A 16,845-nucleotide genomic window follows, 5' to 3' on the forward strand; every position below is an offset into this window, starting at 1 on the left:
GAAAAAATATAGGAAAAAATATAAATATTTTTATATTTATAAATAAAATATATTTATAAAAATATAAAATAACTCTAACTTTTGCGGTAATGAAATTCTTACATGAAATCTGTATTTCCTCATCATCTAAGGCTGGAAGCTCTGCTGTGAAGTTACTTGAACGGGAAGTGGACATCCTAAAAAGTGTGAAACATGAACACATCATACATTTGGAACAAGTGTTTGAGACACCTAAGGTAAAGCTGGGCTTCCTTGGTGGCTCAGAGGGTAAAGAATCTGTCTGGAATGTGGGAGACCCGGGTTCAATCCCTGGGTTGGGAAGATCTCCTGGAGAAGCAAATGGCAACCCATTGCAATATTCTTACCTGGAGAATTCCATGAACAGAGGAGCCTGGCAGACTATAGTTAAAGGCAAAGCTTTATCAGGTGCTGCATTCTGAAAGTTGTTATTTTTACAAAATTAATATCGTCTCCTTGAGAAGTAGTCTCTTTGGGACACAGTGGCTCATGTCTTTGGCATGACTCTGTTACACCACTCTGCTAGTGGAGATTGATGAAAAGCATTCTGGAGGACGTTTTATTGTTGATTGTATAGTTAGGTGTCTGATGATTAGATTGACATCTTCAGTGATATTTCTGGTGGCATGTTGGGGAAAAAATGAAACAACTTCAGATATAACCCAGAGTGATCAGAGCTTCCTTAGAAGTGGCTTTCCTTTTTGCTATGGCCCTTGGCTCTGTATTAGAGTCCCTTGGAATAGTGTCATAATTCTGCAAGGTTAAGTTCATAGTAGAGTTGGTATGGTTGTTTGCCATTCTGCAAAAGTTGTTTATTGCCCATGAGCTTGGGTGTTTCTCTGCTAGGAGGTGGTATGATATAGCGGTTAGGTGTGTTAGGTCAGAGTGCCTGTACAATTTAATCCTGGATCTACCACTTTTTAGTTGTGAGACCATGGACAAATTACTCAACCTCTCTAATTGAGTTTCCTCATCTGTAAGATAGGTTTAACGATAGTTGTTTTTCAGTTAAGTCATGTCCAACTCTTTGAAACCCCATGGACTGCAGCATGCCAGGCTTGCCTCTCCTTCACTATTTCCTGGAGTTTGCTCAAAGTCACGTCCATTGAGTTGGTGGTGCCATTCAACTGTCTCATCCTGTGTTGCCCCCTTCTCCTCCTGCCTTCAGTCTTTCCCAGGATCAGGGCCTTTTTCAGTGAGTTGGCTCTTCACATCAGGTGGCCAAAGTAATGGAGCTTCAGCTTCAGCATCAGTCCTTCCAATGAATATTCAGGGTTAATAGTATCAACCACATTTAGTTGTGGAGGGATTAAGTGGGAAAATGAGTATAAAGCATATGTCTCATTGAATGTTAGCTATTGTTCTTTGTTTCCTTTGCCAGTTTCTAAGGCAGCAGTAGTCAATTTGGGTTATGCATTGTGCTTGATTCATTAGGAGTGCTTGATAACTATTAGAGATGACAGTTACCTTTACAGGAGGTCATAAATGGCAATGATGCCAAAAGCCTTCTCTGGTTTTTTAGTCTTAGAGTTGTGACTTATTTTATCCTCACATCTTCTTAGAATAGTTTTGCCCTTTATCACTGGTTTTAACTAGTTTGATTGTGTTGTGCCTTAGTGTAGCTGTGTTCATGTTTCTTGGCTTGGGGTTCATGGAGCTTCTTGGATCTGTGAGTTTATGGTTTTCATAAAATTTAGGAACATTTTGGCCATTATTTTTTTTTGCCTTGAAGGGCTTTCAAGTACACATGAGATTGTTTGATATTTTCCAAAGCTTACTGATTCTCTATTCATTTTTTTTCAATCTTTGTTCTCTCCTTATTGAATTTAGTAGAGTTTCTATTGTGATATTGTCAGATTCTATAACCTTTTTTTCTGTAACATCATATATGCTGTTTATACTTTCTAGTGGAAATTTGATTTGGGTCATTTTTGTATCTTCCATGTTTCTACATAATGTGCTCACTATTTCCTCCTCCTTCTTTAAATATAGTTATAATAACTTTTACTGCCCTTTTCTATTAATTATATCATGTGTGCCATTTTTAGGTCCATTTTAAGTGATTGATTTCCCCCATTTCATTATGAGTTGTATTTTCCTGCTTCTTTTTATGCCTGTTCATTTTTGATTGGATGCTGGCTAATCTTTTATATTCTTACAGCTATTCTTGAGCTTTATTCAAGACAGAGTTATTTAGAAATAGTTTGATACTTTTGAAGCTTAATTTAAACTGTTTGGTGGCACCACAGAGCCTTTGGTCTGGGCTAATTTTTCCCTAAGTAATGAGGTAAGACCCTTCTAAGTACTCTGCCCAGTGTCCCATGAATTATGAGATTTTCCACACTGGCTAGTGGAAATAGGAACTCTTCCTGGCCTTGTGGAGGCTTCAGTCGTTGTTCCCTCTGATATTTTTGCATGGTACTTTCCCCAGCTTTGGGTAGATTCTTTTTTTTTTAATTAACTTTTTATTGAAGGATACTTGCTTTACAGAGTTTTTGTTGCTTTTTGTCAAACCTCAGCATGAATCAGCCATGAAAGTGAAAGTGAAAGTGAAGTCACTCAGTTGTGTCTGACTCTTTGTGACCCTGTGGACTGTACCCCACCAGGCTCCTCCATCCATGGGATTCTCCAGGCAAGAATACTGGAGTGGGTTGCCATTTCCTTCTCCAGGGAAATATCCCCTCCCTTTGGAACCTCCCTCCCATCTCCCCATCCCACCCCTCTAGGTTGATACAGAGCCCCTGTTTGAATTTCCTGAGCCATACAGCAAATTCCCATTGGCTATCTATTTTACATATGCTGATGTAAGTTTCCATGATACTCTTTCCATGCATCTCATCCCTCTCCTCCCCGCTCCCCATGTCCATAAGTCTATTGGCTGTTTCTCCATTGCTGCCCTGTAAATAAATTCTTCAGTACCATTTTTCTAGATTCCGTATATGTGCATTAGAATATGATATTTACCTTTCTCTTTCTGACTCACTTCACTCTGTGTAATAGGTTCTAGGTTCATCCACCTTATCAAAACTGACTCAGATGTGTTCCTTTTTATGGTTGAGTAATATTCCATGTGTATATGTACCACAACTTCTTTATCCATTCATCTGTTGATGAACATCTAGGTTGTCTGCATGTCCTAGCTATTGTAAATAGTGCTGCAAAGAACAAGGGGATACATATGTCTTTTTCGGTTTTGGTTTCCTCAGGGTATATGCCCAGGAGTGGGATTGCTGGGTCATATGGTGGTTTTATTTCTAGTTTTTTAACGAATCTCCATACCGTTTTCCATAGTGGATGTATCAATTTACATTCCCACCAACAGTATAGGAGCATTCCCTTTTCTCCACACCCTCTCCAGCATTTATTGTTTGTAGACTTTTTGATGATGGCCATTCTGACCAGTGTGAGGTGATCTCTCATTGTAGTTTTGATTTGTATTTCTCTAATAATGAGTGATGTTGAGCATCTTTTCATGTGTTTGTTTGCCATTTGTGTGTCTTCTTTGGAGAAATGTCTATTTAGGTCTTTTTCCCACTTTTTGTTGTTTGTTTTTCTGGCATTGAGTTGTATGTTCTGCTTGTATATTTTGGAAATTAATCCTTTGTCACTTGTTTCGTTTGCTATTATTTTCTCCCATTCTGAGGGTTGTCTTTTTACCTTGCTTATAGTTTCCTTTGCTGTGCAAAAGCTTTTAAGTTTAATCAAGCCTGCTTATTTACTTTTGTTTTTATTTCTGTTACTCTAGGAGGTCGGTCGTAGAGGATCTTGCTTTGATTTATGTCATTGAGTGTTCTACCTATGTTTTCCTCTAAGAGTTTCATAGTTTCTGGTCTTATGTTTATGTCTTTAATCCATTTTGAGCTTATCTTTGTGTATGGTATTAGGAAGTGTTCTAATTTCATTCTTTTACATGTAGCTGTCCAGTTTTCCCAGCACCATTTATTGAAGAGGCTGTCTTTGCCCCATTGTATATTCTTGCCTCTTTTGTCAAAAATAAGGTACCCATAGGTGCATGGGTTTATTTCTGGGCTTTCTATCTTGTTCCATTGGTCTATATTTCTGTTTTTGTGCCAGTACCATACTGTTTTGATGATTGTAGCTGAAGTCAGGAAGGTTGATTCCTCCAATTCCATTCTTTCTCAAGACTGCTTTCACTATTTGGGGTCTTTTGTGTTTCCATATGAATTGTGAAATTTTTTGTTCTAGTTCTATGAAAAATGCCATTGGTAATTTGATAGGGATCACATTGAATCTGTAGGTTGCATTTGATAGTATAGCCGTTTTCACAATATTGATTCTTCCTAGCCAGGAACATGGAATCTCTCTCCATCTGTTTATGTCATCTTTTATTTCTTTCATCAGTGTCTTATAATCTTCTGTGTTCAGTTCTTTTGTCTCCGTAGGTAAGTTTATTCCTAGATGTTTAATTCTTTTTGTTGCAGTGGTACATGAGATTGATTCCTTAATTTCTCTTTCTGATTTTTCATTGTTAGTTTATAGAAATGCAAGTGATTTCTATGTATTGATTTTGTATCCTGTAAGTTTTGCTAAATTAACTGATTAGCTCCAGTAATTTTCTGATACTATCTTTAGGGTTTTCCATGTACAGTATCTTGTCATCTGCAAACAGTGAGAGCTTTACTTCTTCTTTTCTGGTTGGATTCCTTTTATTTCTTTTTCCTCTCTGGTTGCTGTAGCTAGGGCTTCCAGAACTATGTTGAATAACAGTGGCAAAAGTGGACACCCTGTCTTGTTCCTGCTCTTAGGGGGATGCTTTCAGCTTTTCACCACTGAGAATAATGTTTGCTGTAGGCTTATCATATATGGCCTTTACTATGTTGAGGTAGGTTCCTTCTATACCCATTTTTTGAAGAGTTTTAAACATAATGGGTGCTGAATTTTGTCCAAGGCTTTTTCTTCATCTATTGAGATTATCCTATGGTTTTTATCTTTTAATTTGTTAATATGGTGTATCATACTGATTGATTTGCGTATATTGAAGAACCCTTGTATCCCTGGAATAAACCCAACTTGATCATGGTGTATGAGCTTTTAGATGTGTTGCTGAATTCTGTTTGCTAAAATTTTGTTGAGGATTTTTGCACCTGTGTTCATCAGTGATATTGGCCAGTAGTTTTCTTTTTTTGTGTTGTCTTTGTCTGGTTTTGGTATCAGGGTAATGGTGGCCTCGTAGAATGAGTTTGGAAGTGTTCCTTCCTCTGCAACTTTTTCAAAGAGTTTTAGAAGGATAGGCGTTAGCTCCTCTCTAAATGTTTGATAGAATTCTCATGTGAAGCCATCTGGTTCTGGGCTTTTGTTTTTTTGGGGAGATTTTGATCACAGCTTCAGTTTCAGTGCTTGTAATTGGGTTGTTCATAATTTCTATTTCTTCCTGGTTCAGTCTTAGAGGGTTGAACTTTTCTAAGAATCTGTCCATTTCTTCCAGGTTATCCATTTTATTGCCATATAGTTGTTCATAATAGTCTCTTATAATCCTTTGTATTTCTGCATTGTCTGTTGTAACCTCTCCTTTTTCACTTCTAATTTTGTTGATTTGATTCTTCTTTTTTTCTTGATGAGTCTGGCTAAAGGTTTGTCAATTTTGTTTATCTTCACAAAGAACCAGCTTTTAGTTTCATTAATCTTTACCATTGTTTCTTTCATTTCTTTTTCATTTATTTCTGCTTGGATTTTTATGATTTCTTTCTTTCTACTAATTTAGGAGTTTTTTTTTTTGTTTACTTTTTCCCACTTGTTTTAGATATAAAGTTAGGTTGTCTATTGATGTTTTTCTTGTTTCTTGAGGTAGGACTGTATTGCTATAACCTTCCCTCTTAGGACTGCTTTTGCTGCATCCCGTAGATTTTGAGTTGTTGTGTTTTCATTGTCATTTGTTTCTAGAAATTTTTTGATTTTCCTTTTGATTTCTTCAGTAATCTGTTGGTTATTTAGAAATATGTTGTTTAATCTCCATGTGTTTGTGTTTCTTACAGTTTTTTTCTTGTAGTTGATATCTAGTCTCATAGTGTTGTGGTTGGAGAAGATGCTTGATATGATTTCAATTTTCTTAAATTTACTGAGGCTTGATTTGTGACCCAGGATGCGGTCTATCCTGGAGAATGTTCCATGTGCACCTGAGAAGAACGTGTATTCTTCTGCATTTGGATGGAATGTCCTGAAGGTATCAGTGAGATCCATCTCATCTAATGTATCATCTAAGACTTGTGTTTCCTGGGAAAACTGGTCAACCGCTTGTAAAAGAATGAAACTATAACACTTTCTAACACCATACACAAAAATAAACTCAAAATGGATTAAAGATCTAAACATAAGACCAGAAACTATAAAACTCCTCTAGGAAAACATAGGCAAAACACTGTCCGACATAAATCACAGTAGGATCCTCTATGACCCACCTCCCAGAGTAATGGAAATAAAAGCAAAAATACATAAATGGGACCTAATTAAACTTAAAAGCTTTTGCATAATGAAGGAAACTATAAGCCTTCAGAATGGGAGAAAATAATAGCAAACGAAGCAACTGACAAAGAATTAATCTCAAAAATACACAAGCAACTCCTGTAGCTCAATTCCAGAAAAATAAATGACCCAATCAAAAGTTGGGCCAAAGAATTAAACAGACATTTCTCCAAAGAAGACATACAGATGGCTAACAAACACATGAAAAGATGCTCAACATCACTCATTATCAGAGAAATGCAAATCAACACCACAATGAAGTACCATCTCATGCCGGTCAGAATGGCTGCGATCCAAAAATCTACAAAGAATAAATGCTGGAGAGGGTGTGGAGAAAAGGGAACCCTCTTACACTGTTGGTGGGAATGCAAACTAGTACAGCCACTATGGAGAACAGTGTGGAGATTTCTTAAAAAGCTTGAAATAGAACTGCCAAATGACCCAGCAATCCCACTGCTGGGCATACACACTGAGGAAACCAGAATTGAAAGAGACACGTGTACCCCAATGTTCATCGCAGCACTGTTTATAATAGCCAGGACATGGAAGCAACCTAGATGTCTATCACAGACGAATGGATAAGAAAAGTGTGGTACATATACACAATGGAATATTGCTCAGCCATTAAAAAGAACACATTTGAATCAGTTCTAATGAGGTGGATGAAACTGGAAGTAAGAGTGAAGTAAGTCAGAAAGAAAAACACCAATACAGTATTCAGTTCAGTTCAGTTCAGTTGCTCAGTCGTGTCTGACTCTGCGACCCCATGAATTGGAGCACACCAGGCCTCCCTGTCCATCACCAACTCCCAGAGTTCACTCAGACTCATGTCCATCGAGTCAGTGATGCCATCCAGCCATCTCATCCTCTGTCGTCCCCTTCTCCTCCTGCCCCCCATCCCTCCCAGCATCAGAGTCTTTTCCAATGAGTCAACTCTTTGCATGAGGTGGCCAAAGGACTGGAGTTTCAGCTTTAGCATCATTCCTTCCAAAGAACACCCAGGACTGATCTTTATAATGGACTGGTTGGATCTCCTTGCAGTCCAAGGGACTCTCTAGAGTCCTCTCCAACACCACAGTTCAAAAGCATCAATTCTTCAGCACTCAGCTTTCTTCACAGTCCACCTCTCACATCCATATACGACTACTGGAAAAACCATAGCCTTGACTAGACGGACCTTTGTTGGCAAAGTAATGTCTCTGTTTTTTGAATATGCTATCTAGGTTGGTCATAACTTTCCTTCCAAGGAGTAAGCGTCTTTTAATTTCATGGCTGCAATCACTATCTGCAGTGATTTTGGAGCCCCCCAAAATAAAGTCTGACACTGTTTCCACTGTTTCCCCATCTATTTCCCATGAAGTGATGGGACCAGATGCCATACTAATGCATATATATGGAATTTAGAAAAATGGTTATCGATAACCCTATATGCAAGACAGCAAAAGAGACACAGATGTATAGAACAGTTTTTTTTTGACTCTGTGGGAGAAGGCAAGGGTGGGATGATCTGAGAGAATAGCATTGAAATGTGTATATGATCATATGTGAAACAGATCGCCAGTCCAGGTTCGATGCACGAGACGGGGTGCTCAGGGCTGGTGCACTGGGATGACCTAAGGGATGGGATGGGGAGGGAGGTGGGAGGGGGGTTCAGGATGGGGAACACATGTAAACCCATGGCTGATTCATGTCAATGTATGGAAAAAAAAACTACAAAATTGTAATGTAATTAGCCTCCAATTAAAATTAAAAAAAAAAAAAAAGACTTGTGTTTCCTTATTAATTTTCTGTTTTGATGATCTGTCCATTGGTGTAAGTGGGGTGTTAAAGTCTCCTACTGTTATTGTGTTACTGTCAATTTCTCCTTTTATGTGTTTGTCTTATGTATTGAGGTGCTCCTATGTTGGATGCATAGATATTTACAATTGTTATGTCTTCCTCTTGGATTGATCCCTTGATCATTATGTAGTGTTCTTCCTTATCTCTTGTAATCTTCTTTATTTTAAGGTCTATTTTGTCTGATATGAGGATTGCTACTCCAGCTTTCTTTTGCTTCCTATTTGCATGAAATATATTTTTCCATCCTCACATTTTCAGTCCTTATGTGTCTTGAGGGCTAAAGTGGGTTTCTTGTAGACAGCATATATATGGTTCTTGTTTTTGTATTCATTCAGCCAGTCTGTGTCTTTTGGTTGGAGCATTTAATCTATTTACATTTAAAGTAATTATTGATATATATGTTTGTATTGCATTTTCTTAATTGTTTGGGGGTGATTTTGTAGATCTTTTTTCTTCTTTTGTATTTCTTGACTATATAAGTCCATTTAATGTTTTTTATAAAGCTGGTTTGGTGGTACTGAGTTCTCTTAACTTTTGCTTGTCTGAAAAGCTTTTTATTTCTCCATCAATTTTGAATGAGATCCTTGCGGGGTACAGTAACCTTGGATGTAGATTTTTCCCTTTCAGTATTTTAAATATATCCTGCCATTCCCTTCTGGCCTGCAGAGTTTCTGCTGAAAAGATCAGCTATTAAGCATATGGGGTTTCCTTTGTATGTTACTTTTTGCTTTTCCCTTGCTGCTTTTAATATTCCTTCTTTGTGTTTAGTCTTTGTTAATTTGATTAGTATGTGTCTTGGCATGTTTCTCCTTGGGTTTATCCTGTATGGGACTCTTTGTGCTTCTTGGACTTGATTGGCTATTTCCTTTTCCATGTTGGGGAGATTTTCAGTTATAATCTCTTCAATAATTTTCTCACACCCTTTATTTTTCTCTGCTTCTTCTGCTGCTGCAAAGTCACTTCAGTCGTATCCGACTCTGTGCGACCCCATAGACAGCAGCCCACCAGGCTCCCCCGTCCCTGGGATTCTCCGGGCAGGAACACTGGAGTGGGTTGCCATTTCCTTCTCCATGCATGAAAGTGAAAAGTGAAAGCAAAGTCGCTCGGTCGTGTCCGACTCTTAGCGACCCCATGGACTGCAGCCCACCAGGCTCCTCCGTCCATGGGATTTTCCAGGCAAGAGTACTAGAGTGGGGTGCCATTGCCTTCTCTGTTCTTCTTCTGGGACCCCTATAATTTGAATATTGCTGTATTTGATATTGTCCCAAAGGTCTCTGAGACTATCCTCAGTTCTTTTCATTTTTGTCATTTTATTCTGCTCCTCAGAAGTTATTTCCACCATTTTATCTTCCAGCTCACTGATTCGTTCTTCTGCTTCAGATTCTGCTATTGATTCCTTCTCAGTTCAGTTCAGTTGTTCAGTTGTGTCTGACTCTTTCTGACCCTGTGAATCTCAGCATGCCAGACCTCCCTGTCCATCACCAACTCCTGGAGTTCACTCAAACTCATGTCCATTGAGTCAGTGATGCCATCCAGCCATCTCATCCTCTGTCGTCCCCTTCTCCTCCTGCCCCCAGTCCCTCCCAGCATCAGGGTCTTTTCCAATGAGTCAATTGTTTGCATGAGGTGGCCAAAGTATTGGAGTTTCAGCTTCAGCATCAGTCCTTCCAATAAACATCCAGGACTGATCTCCTTTAGATGGACTGGTTGGATCTCCTTGCAGTCCAAGGGACTCTCAAGAGTCTTCTCCAACACCACAGGTCAAAAGCATCAATTCTTTGGTGCTCAGCTTTCTTCACAGTCCAACTCTCACATCCATACATGACCACCAGAAAAACCATAACCTTGACTAGACAGACCTTTGTTGGCAAAGTAATATCTCTGCTTTTCAATATGCTATCGAGGTTGGTCATAACTTTCCTTCCAAGGAGTAAGCGTCTTTTCATTTCATGGCTGCAATCACCATCTGCAGTGATTTTGGAGCCCAAAAAAATAAAGTCTGACACTGTTTCCACTGTTTCCCCATCTATTTCCCATGAAGTGATAGGACCAGATACCATGATCTTAGTTTTCTGAATGTTGAGCTTTAAGCCAACTTTTTCACTCTCCACATTCACTTTCATCAAGAGACTTTTTAGTTCCTCTTCACTTTCTGCCATAAGGGTGGTGTCATCTGCATATCTGAGGTTATTGATATTTCTCCCAGCAATCTTGATACCAGCTTGTGCTTCTTCCAGCCCAGCGTTTCTCATGATGTACTCTGCATATAAGTTAAATAAGCAGGATGACAATATACAGCCTTCACGTGCTCCTTTTCCTATTTGGAACCAGTCTGTTGTTCCATGTCCAGTTCTAACTGTTGCTTCCTGACCTGCATATAGGTTTCTAAAGAGGCAGGTCAGGTGGTCTGGTATTCCCATCTCTTTCAGCATTTTCCACAGTTTATTGTGATCCACACAGTCAAAGGCTTTGGCATAGTCAATAAAGCAGAAATAGATGTTTTTCTGGAACTCTCTTGCTTTTTAGATGATCCAGCAGATGTTGGCAATTTGATCTCTGGTTCCTTTGTCTTTCCTAACGCCAGCTTGAACATCTGGAAGTTCACAGTTCACATATTGCTGAAGCCTGGCTTGGAGAATTTTGAGCATTACTTTACTAGCGTGTGAGATGAGTGCAATTGTGCGATAGTTTGAGCATTCTTTGGCATTGCCTTTCTTTGGGATTGGAATGAAAACTGACCTTTTCCAGTTCTGTGGCCACTGCTGAGTTTTCCAAATTTGCTGGCATATTGAGTGTAGCACTTTCACAGCATCATCTTCCAGGATTTGAAATAGCTCAGCTGGAATTCCACCATCTCCATTAGCTTTGTTCATAGTGATGCTTTCTAAGGCCCACTTGACTTCACATTCCAGGATGTCTGGCTCTAGGTGAGTGATCATACTATCGTGATTATCTTGGTCATGAAGATCTTTTTTTATACAGTTCTTCTGTGTATTCTTGCCACCTCTTCTTAATATCTTCTGCTTCTGTTAGGTCCATACCATTTCTGTCCTTTATCGAGCCCATCTTTGCATGAAATGTTCCCTTGGTATCTCTAATTTTCTTAAAGAGATCTAGTCTTTCCCATTCTATTGTTTTCCTCTATTTCTTTGCATTGATCACTGAGGAGGGCTTTCTTATCTCTCCTTGCTATTCTTTGGAACTCTGTATTCAGATGTTTATATCTTTCCTTTTCTCCTTTGCTTTTCGCTTCTCTTATTTTCACTGTTATTTGTAAGGCCTCCTCAGACAGCCAGATTGCTTTTTTGCATTTTTTTCCTTGGGGATGGGTTTGATCCCTGTCTCCTGTACAATGTCACGAACCTCTGTCCATAGTTCTTCAGGCACTCTGTCTATCAGATCTTATCCCTTAAATCTATTTCTCACTTCCACTGTATAATCATAAGGGATTTGATTTAGGTCATACCTGAATGGTCTAGTGGTTTTCCCTACTTTCTTCAATTTAAGTCTGGATTTGGCCATAAGGAGTTATGATCTGAGCCACAGTCAGCTCCCAGTCTTGTTTTTGCTGACTGTATAGAGCTTCTCTATCTTTGGCTGCAAAGAATATAATCAATCTGATTTCAGTGTTGACCACTGGGTGATGTCCATGTGTAGACTCTTCTCTTATGTTGTTGGAAGAGAGTGTTTGCTATGACCAGTGTGTTCTCTTGGCAAAACTCTACTAGCCTTTGCCCTGCTTCATTCTGTGCTCCAAGGCCAAATTTTCCTGTTAGTCCCATAGAGTATTGTTAATTTCAGTAATTGGTTGTTTGTCTCTGCATGTTTATTCTTTAATTCTTCTAGGTCTTTGTTAATTAATTCTTGCATTGTCTCCATTTTATTTTCAACGTTTTTGATCATGTTTACTATCATTATTCTGAATTCTTTTTCAGGTAGGTTGCTTCTTTCCTCTTCATTTATTTGGACTTCTGTGTTTCTAGTTTGTTCCTTCATTTGGGTAGTATTTCTCTGTGTGTGTGTTAGTCACTCAGTCGTGTCTGACTCTTTGCAACCCCATGAACTGTAGCCCGCAAGGCAGGATCTTCCTGACCCAGGAATCGAACCTTGTTCTCCTGCATTGCAGGCAGATTCTTTACCATTTGAGCTAGAGGGAAGTCCTTAGTATTTCCTTTTCATCATTATTATTATTATTTAACTTATTGTGTTTGAGTTCTCTTTTTCCCAGGCTTCAAGATTGAATTCTTTCTTCCTTTTGGTTTCTGCCCTTTTAAGGGGCTTCCCTTGTAGTTCAGTCGGTAAAGAATCTCCCTGCAGTGCAGGAAATCCAGGTTCGATCCCTGGGTTGGGAAGATCCCCTGGAGAAGGAAATGACAACCCACTCCAGTATCCTTGCCTGGAAAATCTCATGGACAGAGGAGCCTGGTGGGCTGTAGTCCATGGGGTCGCAAAGAGTCGGGCATGACTGAGCGACTAACACGAACACTTAAGGTTGGTCCAGTGGTTTGTGTAAGCTTCCTATAGGATCAGATTTGTGCTAAGTTTTTGCTTGTTTGTTTTTCCTCTAATGGGCAAGGCTGAGTGAGGTGGTAATCCTGTCTGCTGATTTATGGGTTTGTATTTTTGTTTTGTTTGTTGTTTACATGAGGTATCCTGCACAGGGTGCTACTGGTGGTTCGGTGATGCTGGGTCTTGTATTCCAGTGGTTTCCTTTGTGTGAGTTCTCACTATTTGATACCCGCTAGTAGGGTTAGTTCTCTGGTAGTCTAGGGTCTTGGAGTCAGTGCTCCCACTGCAGAGGCTCAGGTCTTGATCTCTGGTCAGGAGCGAAGGTTTCACAAGTGGTTTGTTATGGCATCAAGTGAGATTGAAACAAATATCCAAAAAATGAGAAACCAAAGATGAGCCTCAGACAAATGGCAGTTACAAATTCAGGCAAATAATAATTAAAATAATGAAATATACACATATACATATATACCCATGAACAAAGTGAAAACAGTCCACAAAAATAAAATACAATAGATTGACCCGGTGAACAAAAGAAACCAAAAATTATATTTACCAGTTAAGAACAAAACTAACTAAAGCACAAACTGGAAAACAAAACTAAAGCAAGGTGCCAAGTGGGGAATAAAGCAATGAAAACAAAACTAACAAATATATTGAGAGGAAAGGAAAGAAAGAAAAGAAAGAAAGAATAGATATACAAAGTTAAATAGAGGTAGATGAAGAAGATTTATATACATTAAAGATTAACTGCAAGGGGAAAAGAACAGTAGGAAAGGCAAACAAAGGAATAAATGTAGAAAAAATATAATGGGTTTAAAAAAATTAAAAGTTAAAATTATAAAAAAGAGAGGAAAAAAAAAAGGAAAACCCCACAGAACTACAAAAGCCTGACAAAGATGCAGATGTTTATAACAACAATAAAACGTGTGACTGAATATACACAAATACATATACATCCATAAGCAAAATCAAAACAGTCCAACAAAAGTAAAGTATAATAGATTGACCTGGCGAACAAAGGGAACCAAAAATTATGTCTACCTGAACAAAACTAACTAAAGTACAAAATGGAAAACAAAACTAAAGCAAGGTGCCAACTGGAAAATAAAGTAATGAAAATAAAACTAACAAATATGTTGAGAGGAAAGGAAAGAACGAAAAGAAAGAATAGATATGCAAAGTTAAATACAGGTAGATATAGAAGATTTATATATATTAAAGATTAACTGCAGGGGGAAAAGAACAGGAAAAGCAAACAAAGGAATAAATGTAGAAAAAATAATAATAGGTTTTTAAAATTTTTTATCTATTTTTTTAATAATAGGTTTAAAAAATTAAAATTAAAAGAAGAGAAAAGAAAAGAAAAAAAAAGAAGAAAACTCCCCAGAACTGCAAAAGCCCAACGTAGAGGCAGAGGTTTATAACAAGAAAAAATGTGACTGAGAAAAAAAAAAAGAATAAAAAGAAAAAGCGCAAAAGCTTAATTAGATTTCATAGTGCCAATAAAATCGACAACTACAACAGAGGAGGGGGGGAAAAAGGAAAAAAACCCCAGAAGAATCTACAGAACAAGTCAAAACATAAGAATAATAAATGTTTTTCTTGAGTCACTGCTGTCAGATTCCTTTCCCTCGCTGGGAGTCACAGTCTACCTCACCTCCCTAGGATGCCCTCTAACACTGCTGATCTCTGGACCTGCTGTGGGGGCAGCTCAGATTCTAATTGGGTTCTCCTCCTCTGTTCTTGCCTCCAATGTCCACAGCTATCAGAACTGGTGTGTTTTCTTTTGTGGGAGCTCTCAATGACCTTTTATATATTCCATAGAGACAGTCTGTCTAGTTGATCATGTGGATTTAATCTGTAGCTTGTACAGCTGGTGGGAAAGCTTTGGGTCTTCTTTCTTAGTTTCAATTGTGGTTTTATTTCCACCTCTGCATATGGGCCATCCACTGGGGTTTGCTCCTGAGGCTGCCCTGGAGGACTTGGGTTTGCCCCTGTGAGGGCCACATGTGGAGATGGTGCAGCTCCCTGCAGCATCGCAAGGATTCTGGCAGCACCAGGTACTCAGGGGAGTTGGTGGCTAGGGCAGCAGGAAATATAGTGCTCTAGAAGGTTATGGCAACCAGTATTGGCCAATAGCTCCAGTATTCTTGCCTGGAGAACCCACCTTCCTGACAGAGAAGCCTGGTAAGCCACAGTCTACAGGGTTGCAAAAAGTCGGACATTACTGAAGCGACCCTGCATGCATAGGCGCGAGACTTTTTTTGCCTGTGGCAGCTCTGCCCCAGTGAGAGCTGAGCGTGAAGGTGACACAACTGCTTGGCTTGGGGGGACCCTGGAGGCACCGAGTGTGCAGGGACACGGACTGCTTCCTCTGCAGCAGTTACAGCCCTATCAGAATCTTTTTTTGTGCCTCTTGTGGGTGGCAATCAGAAGGCCTCTTCCGGTTCAGGCACTTAGAGGGCTTCCTTGCCTGGGGTCCTTCTCTGTTGTTCACGCATCAGGCACATAGAGGGGCCCTCGTGGTTGGGGTCCTACTCTGTAGATCACCACGTCGGGAACTTAAAGGGGCATCCTGAGTGGGGCCCTACTCTGTAGTTCAGTGCCTCAGGCATTTGCTGGGCCAGCCCCTCTGTTGTTCAGCTGCCAGTGCTGGCCTGTAGGGGAAGAGAGGCTATGGTGATGGCTCCACCCCCTATGCATGACTCAGCAGTATCGCCTTGCTTCCATGGCTGCCCAGCTTTACTCTGCAGGCATTTTCCAGCACAGTCTCCTCCCTCACATCCCCTGATCTGTCTCTCCACAGTCAACAGCTGCCCTCACCCAGGGATTGCTCCACAATTCCTAAACTCCATCTCCCAGCCAGTGCACCTTCCAGGGGGTCTGCATCCCTGTCCAGGGCAGGTATGGTTGCAGCAAGAACTGTCTGATTCTCATTCCATTTAGGCTGCCACAGATCAGATGTTTCACTCAGCCTTAAATGTTTCTCCTCTGACTCAGACAATTGCCCCAATGTGGGGATCGGACCCCTGCTTCAATTCCCCCACCCGCCAAAGGCAGGTCCGGTCCTACTAACACTCCTGTTTTTCCCCTTGGTTCCTTCATTCTACCGAGTTTTACATGGGTCGCTGGTCAGGTACTCCTGTCCAATCTCAGCTGGTGTTCTGCATGCACTTCTGTGTCTGAAGGTGTATTCCTGATGTATCTGTGGAGAGAAATGTACTCCACGTCCACCTACTCCTCCACCATCTTGTTTTCCTCTGGTTAGATTCTTGATACGTATGTGCTAGTTAGTACTTTGCTGAAGAGTTGAGGGTGGGATCGGCAGCCACCTGCAAATCTATAGTGCTTTCTCTGTGTACAGCCTTCCCCTCTTTGGCAATCTCGCCTGTGGAGTTTAGTTGTCTTGGCCTTCCTGGACTCTCAGCACCATCTCCTCAGTTCATGTAGACTGTTGAGCTCTGCTTGGGTTTTCTTTCCCTTCTCTGTAGCTTGGAAACTCTGTCTACACAGTAAGCTAGGATAATCGTGGGGCTTGTCTCATAGGTTTCACCTCTGTCAGGGATCACTGCCTTGTGCTGCCTGATGACTAATGTCTGAAAATTGTTATTTCATTTATTTTATCCATTTTTTAGGTTGTTTCAGGAGGGAGGACAAGTCTGGTCTGTTCCTTCATTTTGGAACATAAGTGGGAGTCCAAATGTAGAATAATTCGAAGGCACAGGAAACCATCATCTGTGATTTTATTTTTTACCTACTGTTTGCCTTTGATTCACAAAAGTCAGATCTGTCTCCCCATCTTCCCAGCTCACACAAATGCCTAGACTTCCAGTTGAAGCTATCTTAAAGATTAAAGGAAATTGTTAACTGACTGGTTAGGCTAAGGTAGTAATACTGATCATCCGTTAACTATGTAGCGTTTCTTGTGAGTCCACATATTCTCCAGGCCTACACAATTATTTTTTAATAGTTACAGAAAGACTTCTGAAAAACCTT

At 39.8% G+C, this 16,845-nt stretch overlaps 1 protein-coding gene across 6 annotated transcripts in view; it reads left to right on the forward strand.

Moving 5' to 3' along the window:
- Positions 1-16,845, forward strand: part of STK33 (serine/threonine kinase 33) — a 188,693-nt gene that overhangs the window by 109,686 nt on the left and 62,162 nt on the right. For 5 of the 6 annotated variants that reach the window (XM_010812467.3, NM_001075908.1, XM_005215977.5 and 2 more), the window contains one exon: positions 132-236. The exons of the other annotated variant lie outside the window; for it this stretch is intronic. In XM_010812467.3, coding sequence (XP_010810769.1) covers positions 132-236 — 105 coding nt within the window. The remainder of the gene's footprint in view (positions 1-131; positions 237-16,845) is intronic. 6 annotated transcript variants of the gene reach the window in all.

Source organism: Bos taurus, chromosome 15 (genome assembly GCF_002263795.3).
Source record: "Bos taurus isolate L1 Dominette 01449 registration number 42190680 breed Hereford chromosome 15, ARS-UCD2.0, whole genome shotgun sequence".
In the NCBI taxonomy this organism is placed as follows: domain Eukaryota; kingdom Metazoa; phylum Chordata; class Mammalia; order Artiodactyla; family Bovidae; genus Bos; species Bos taurus.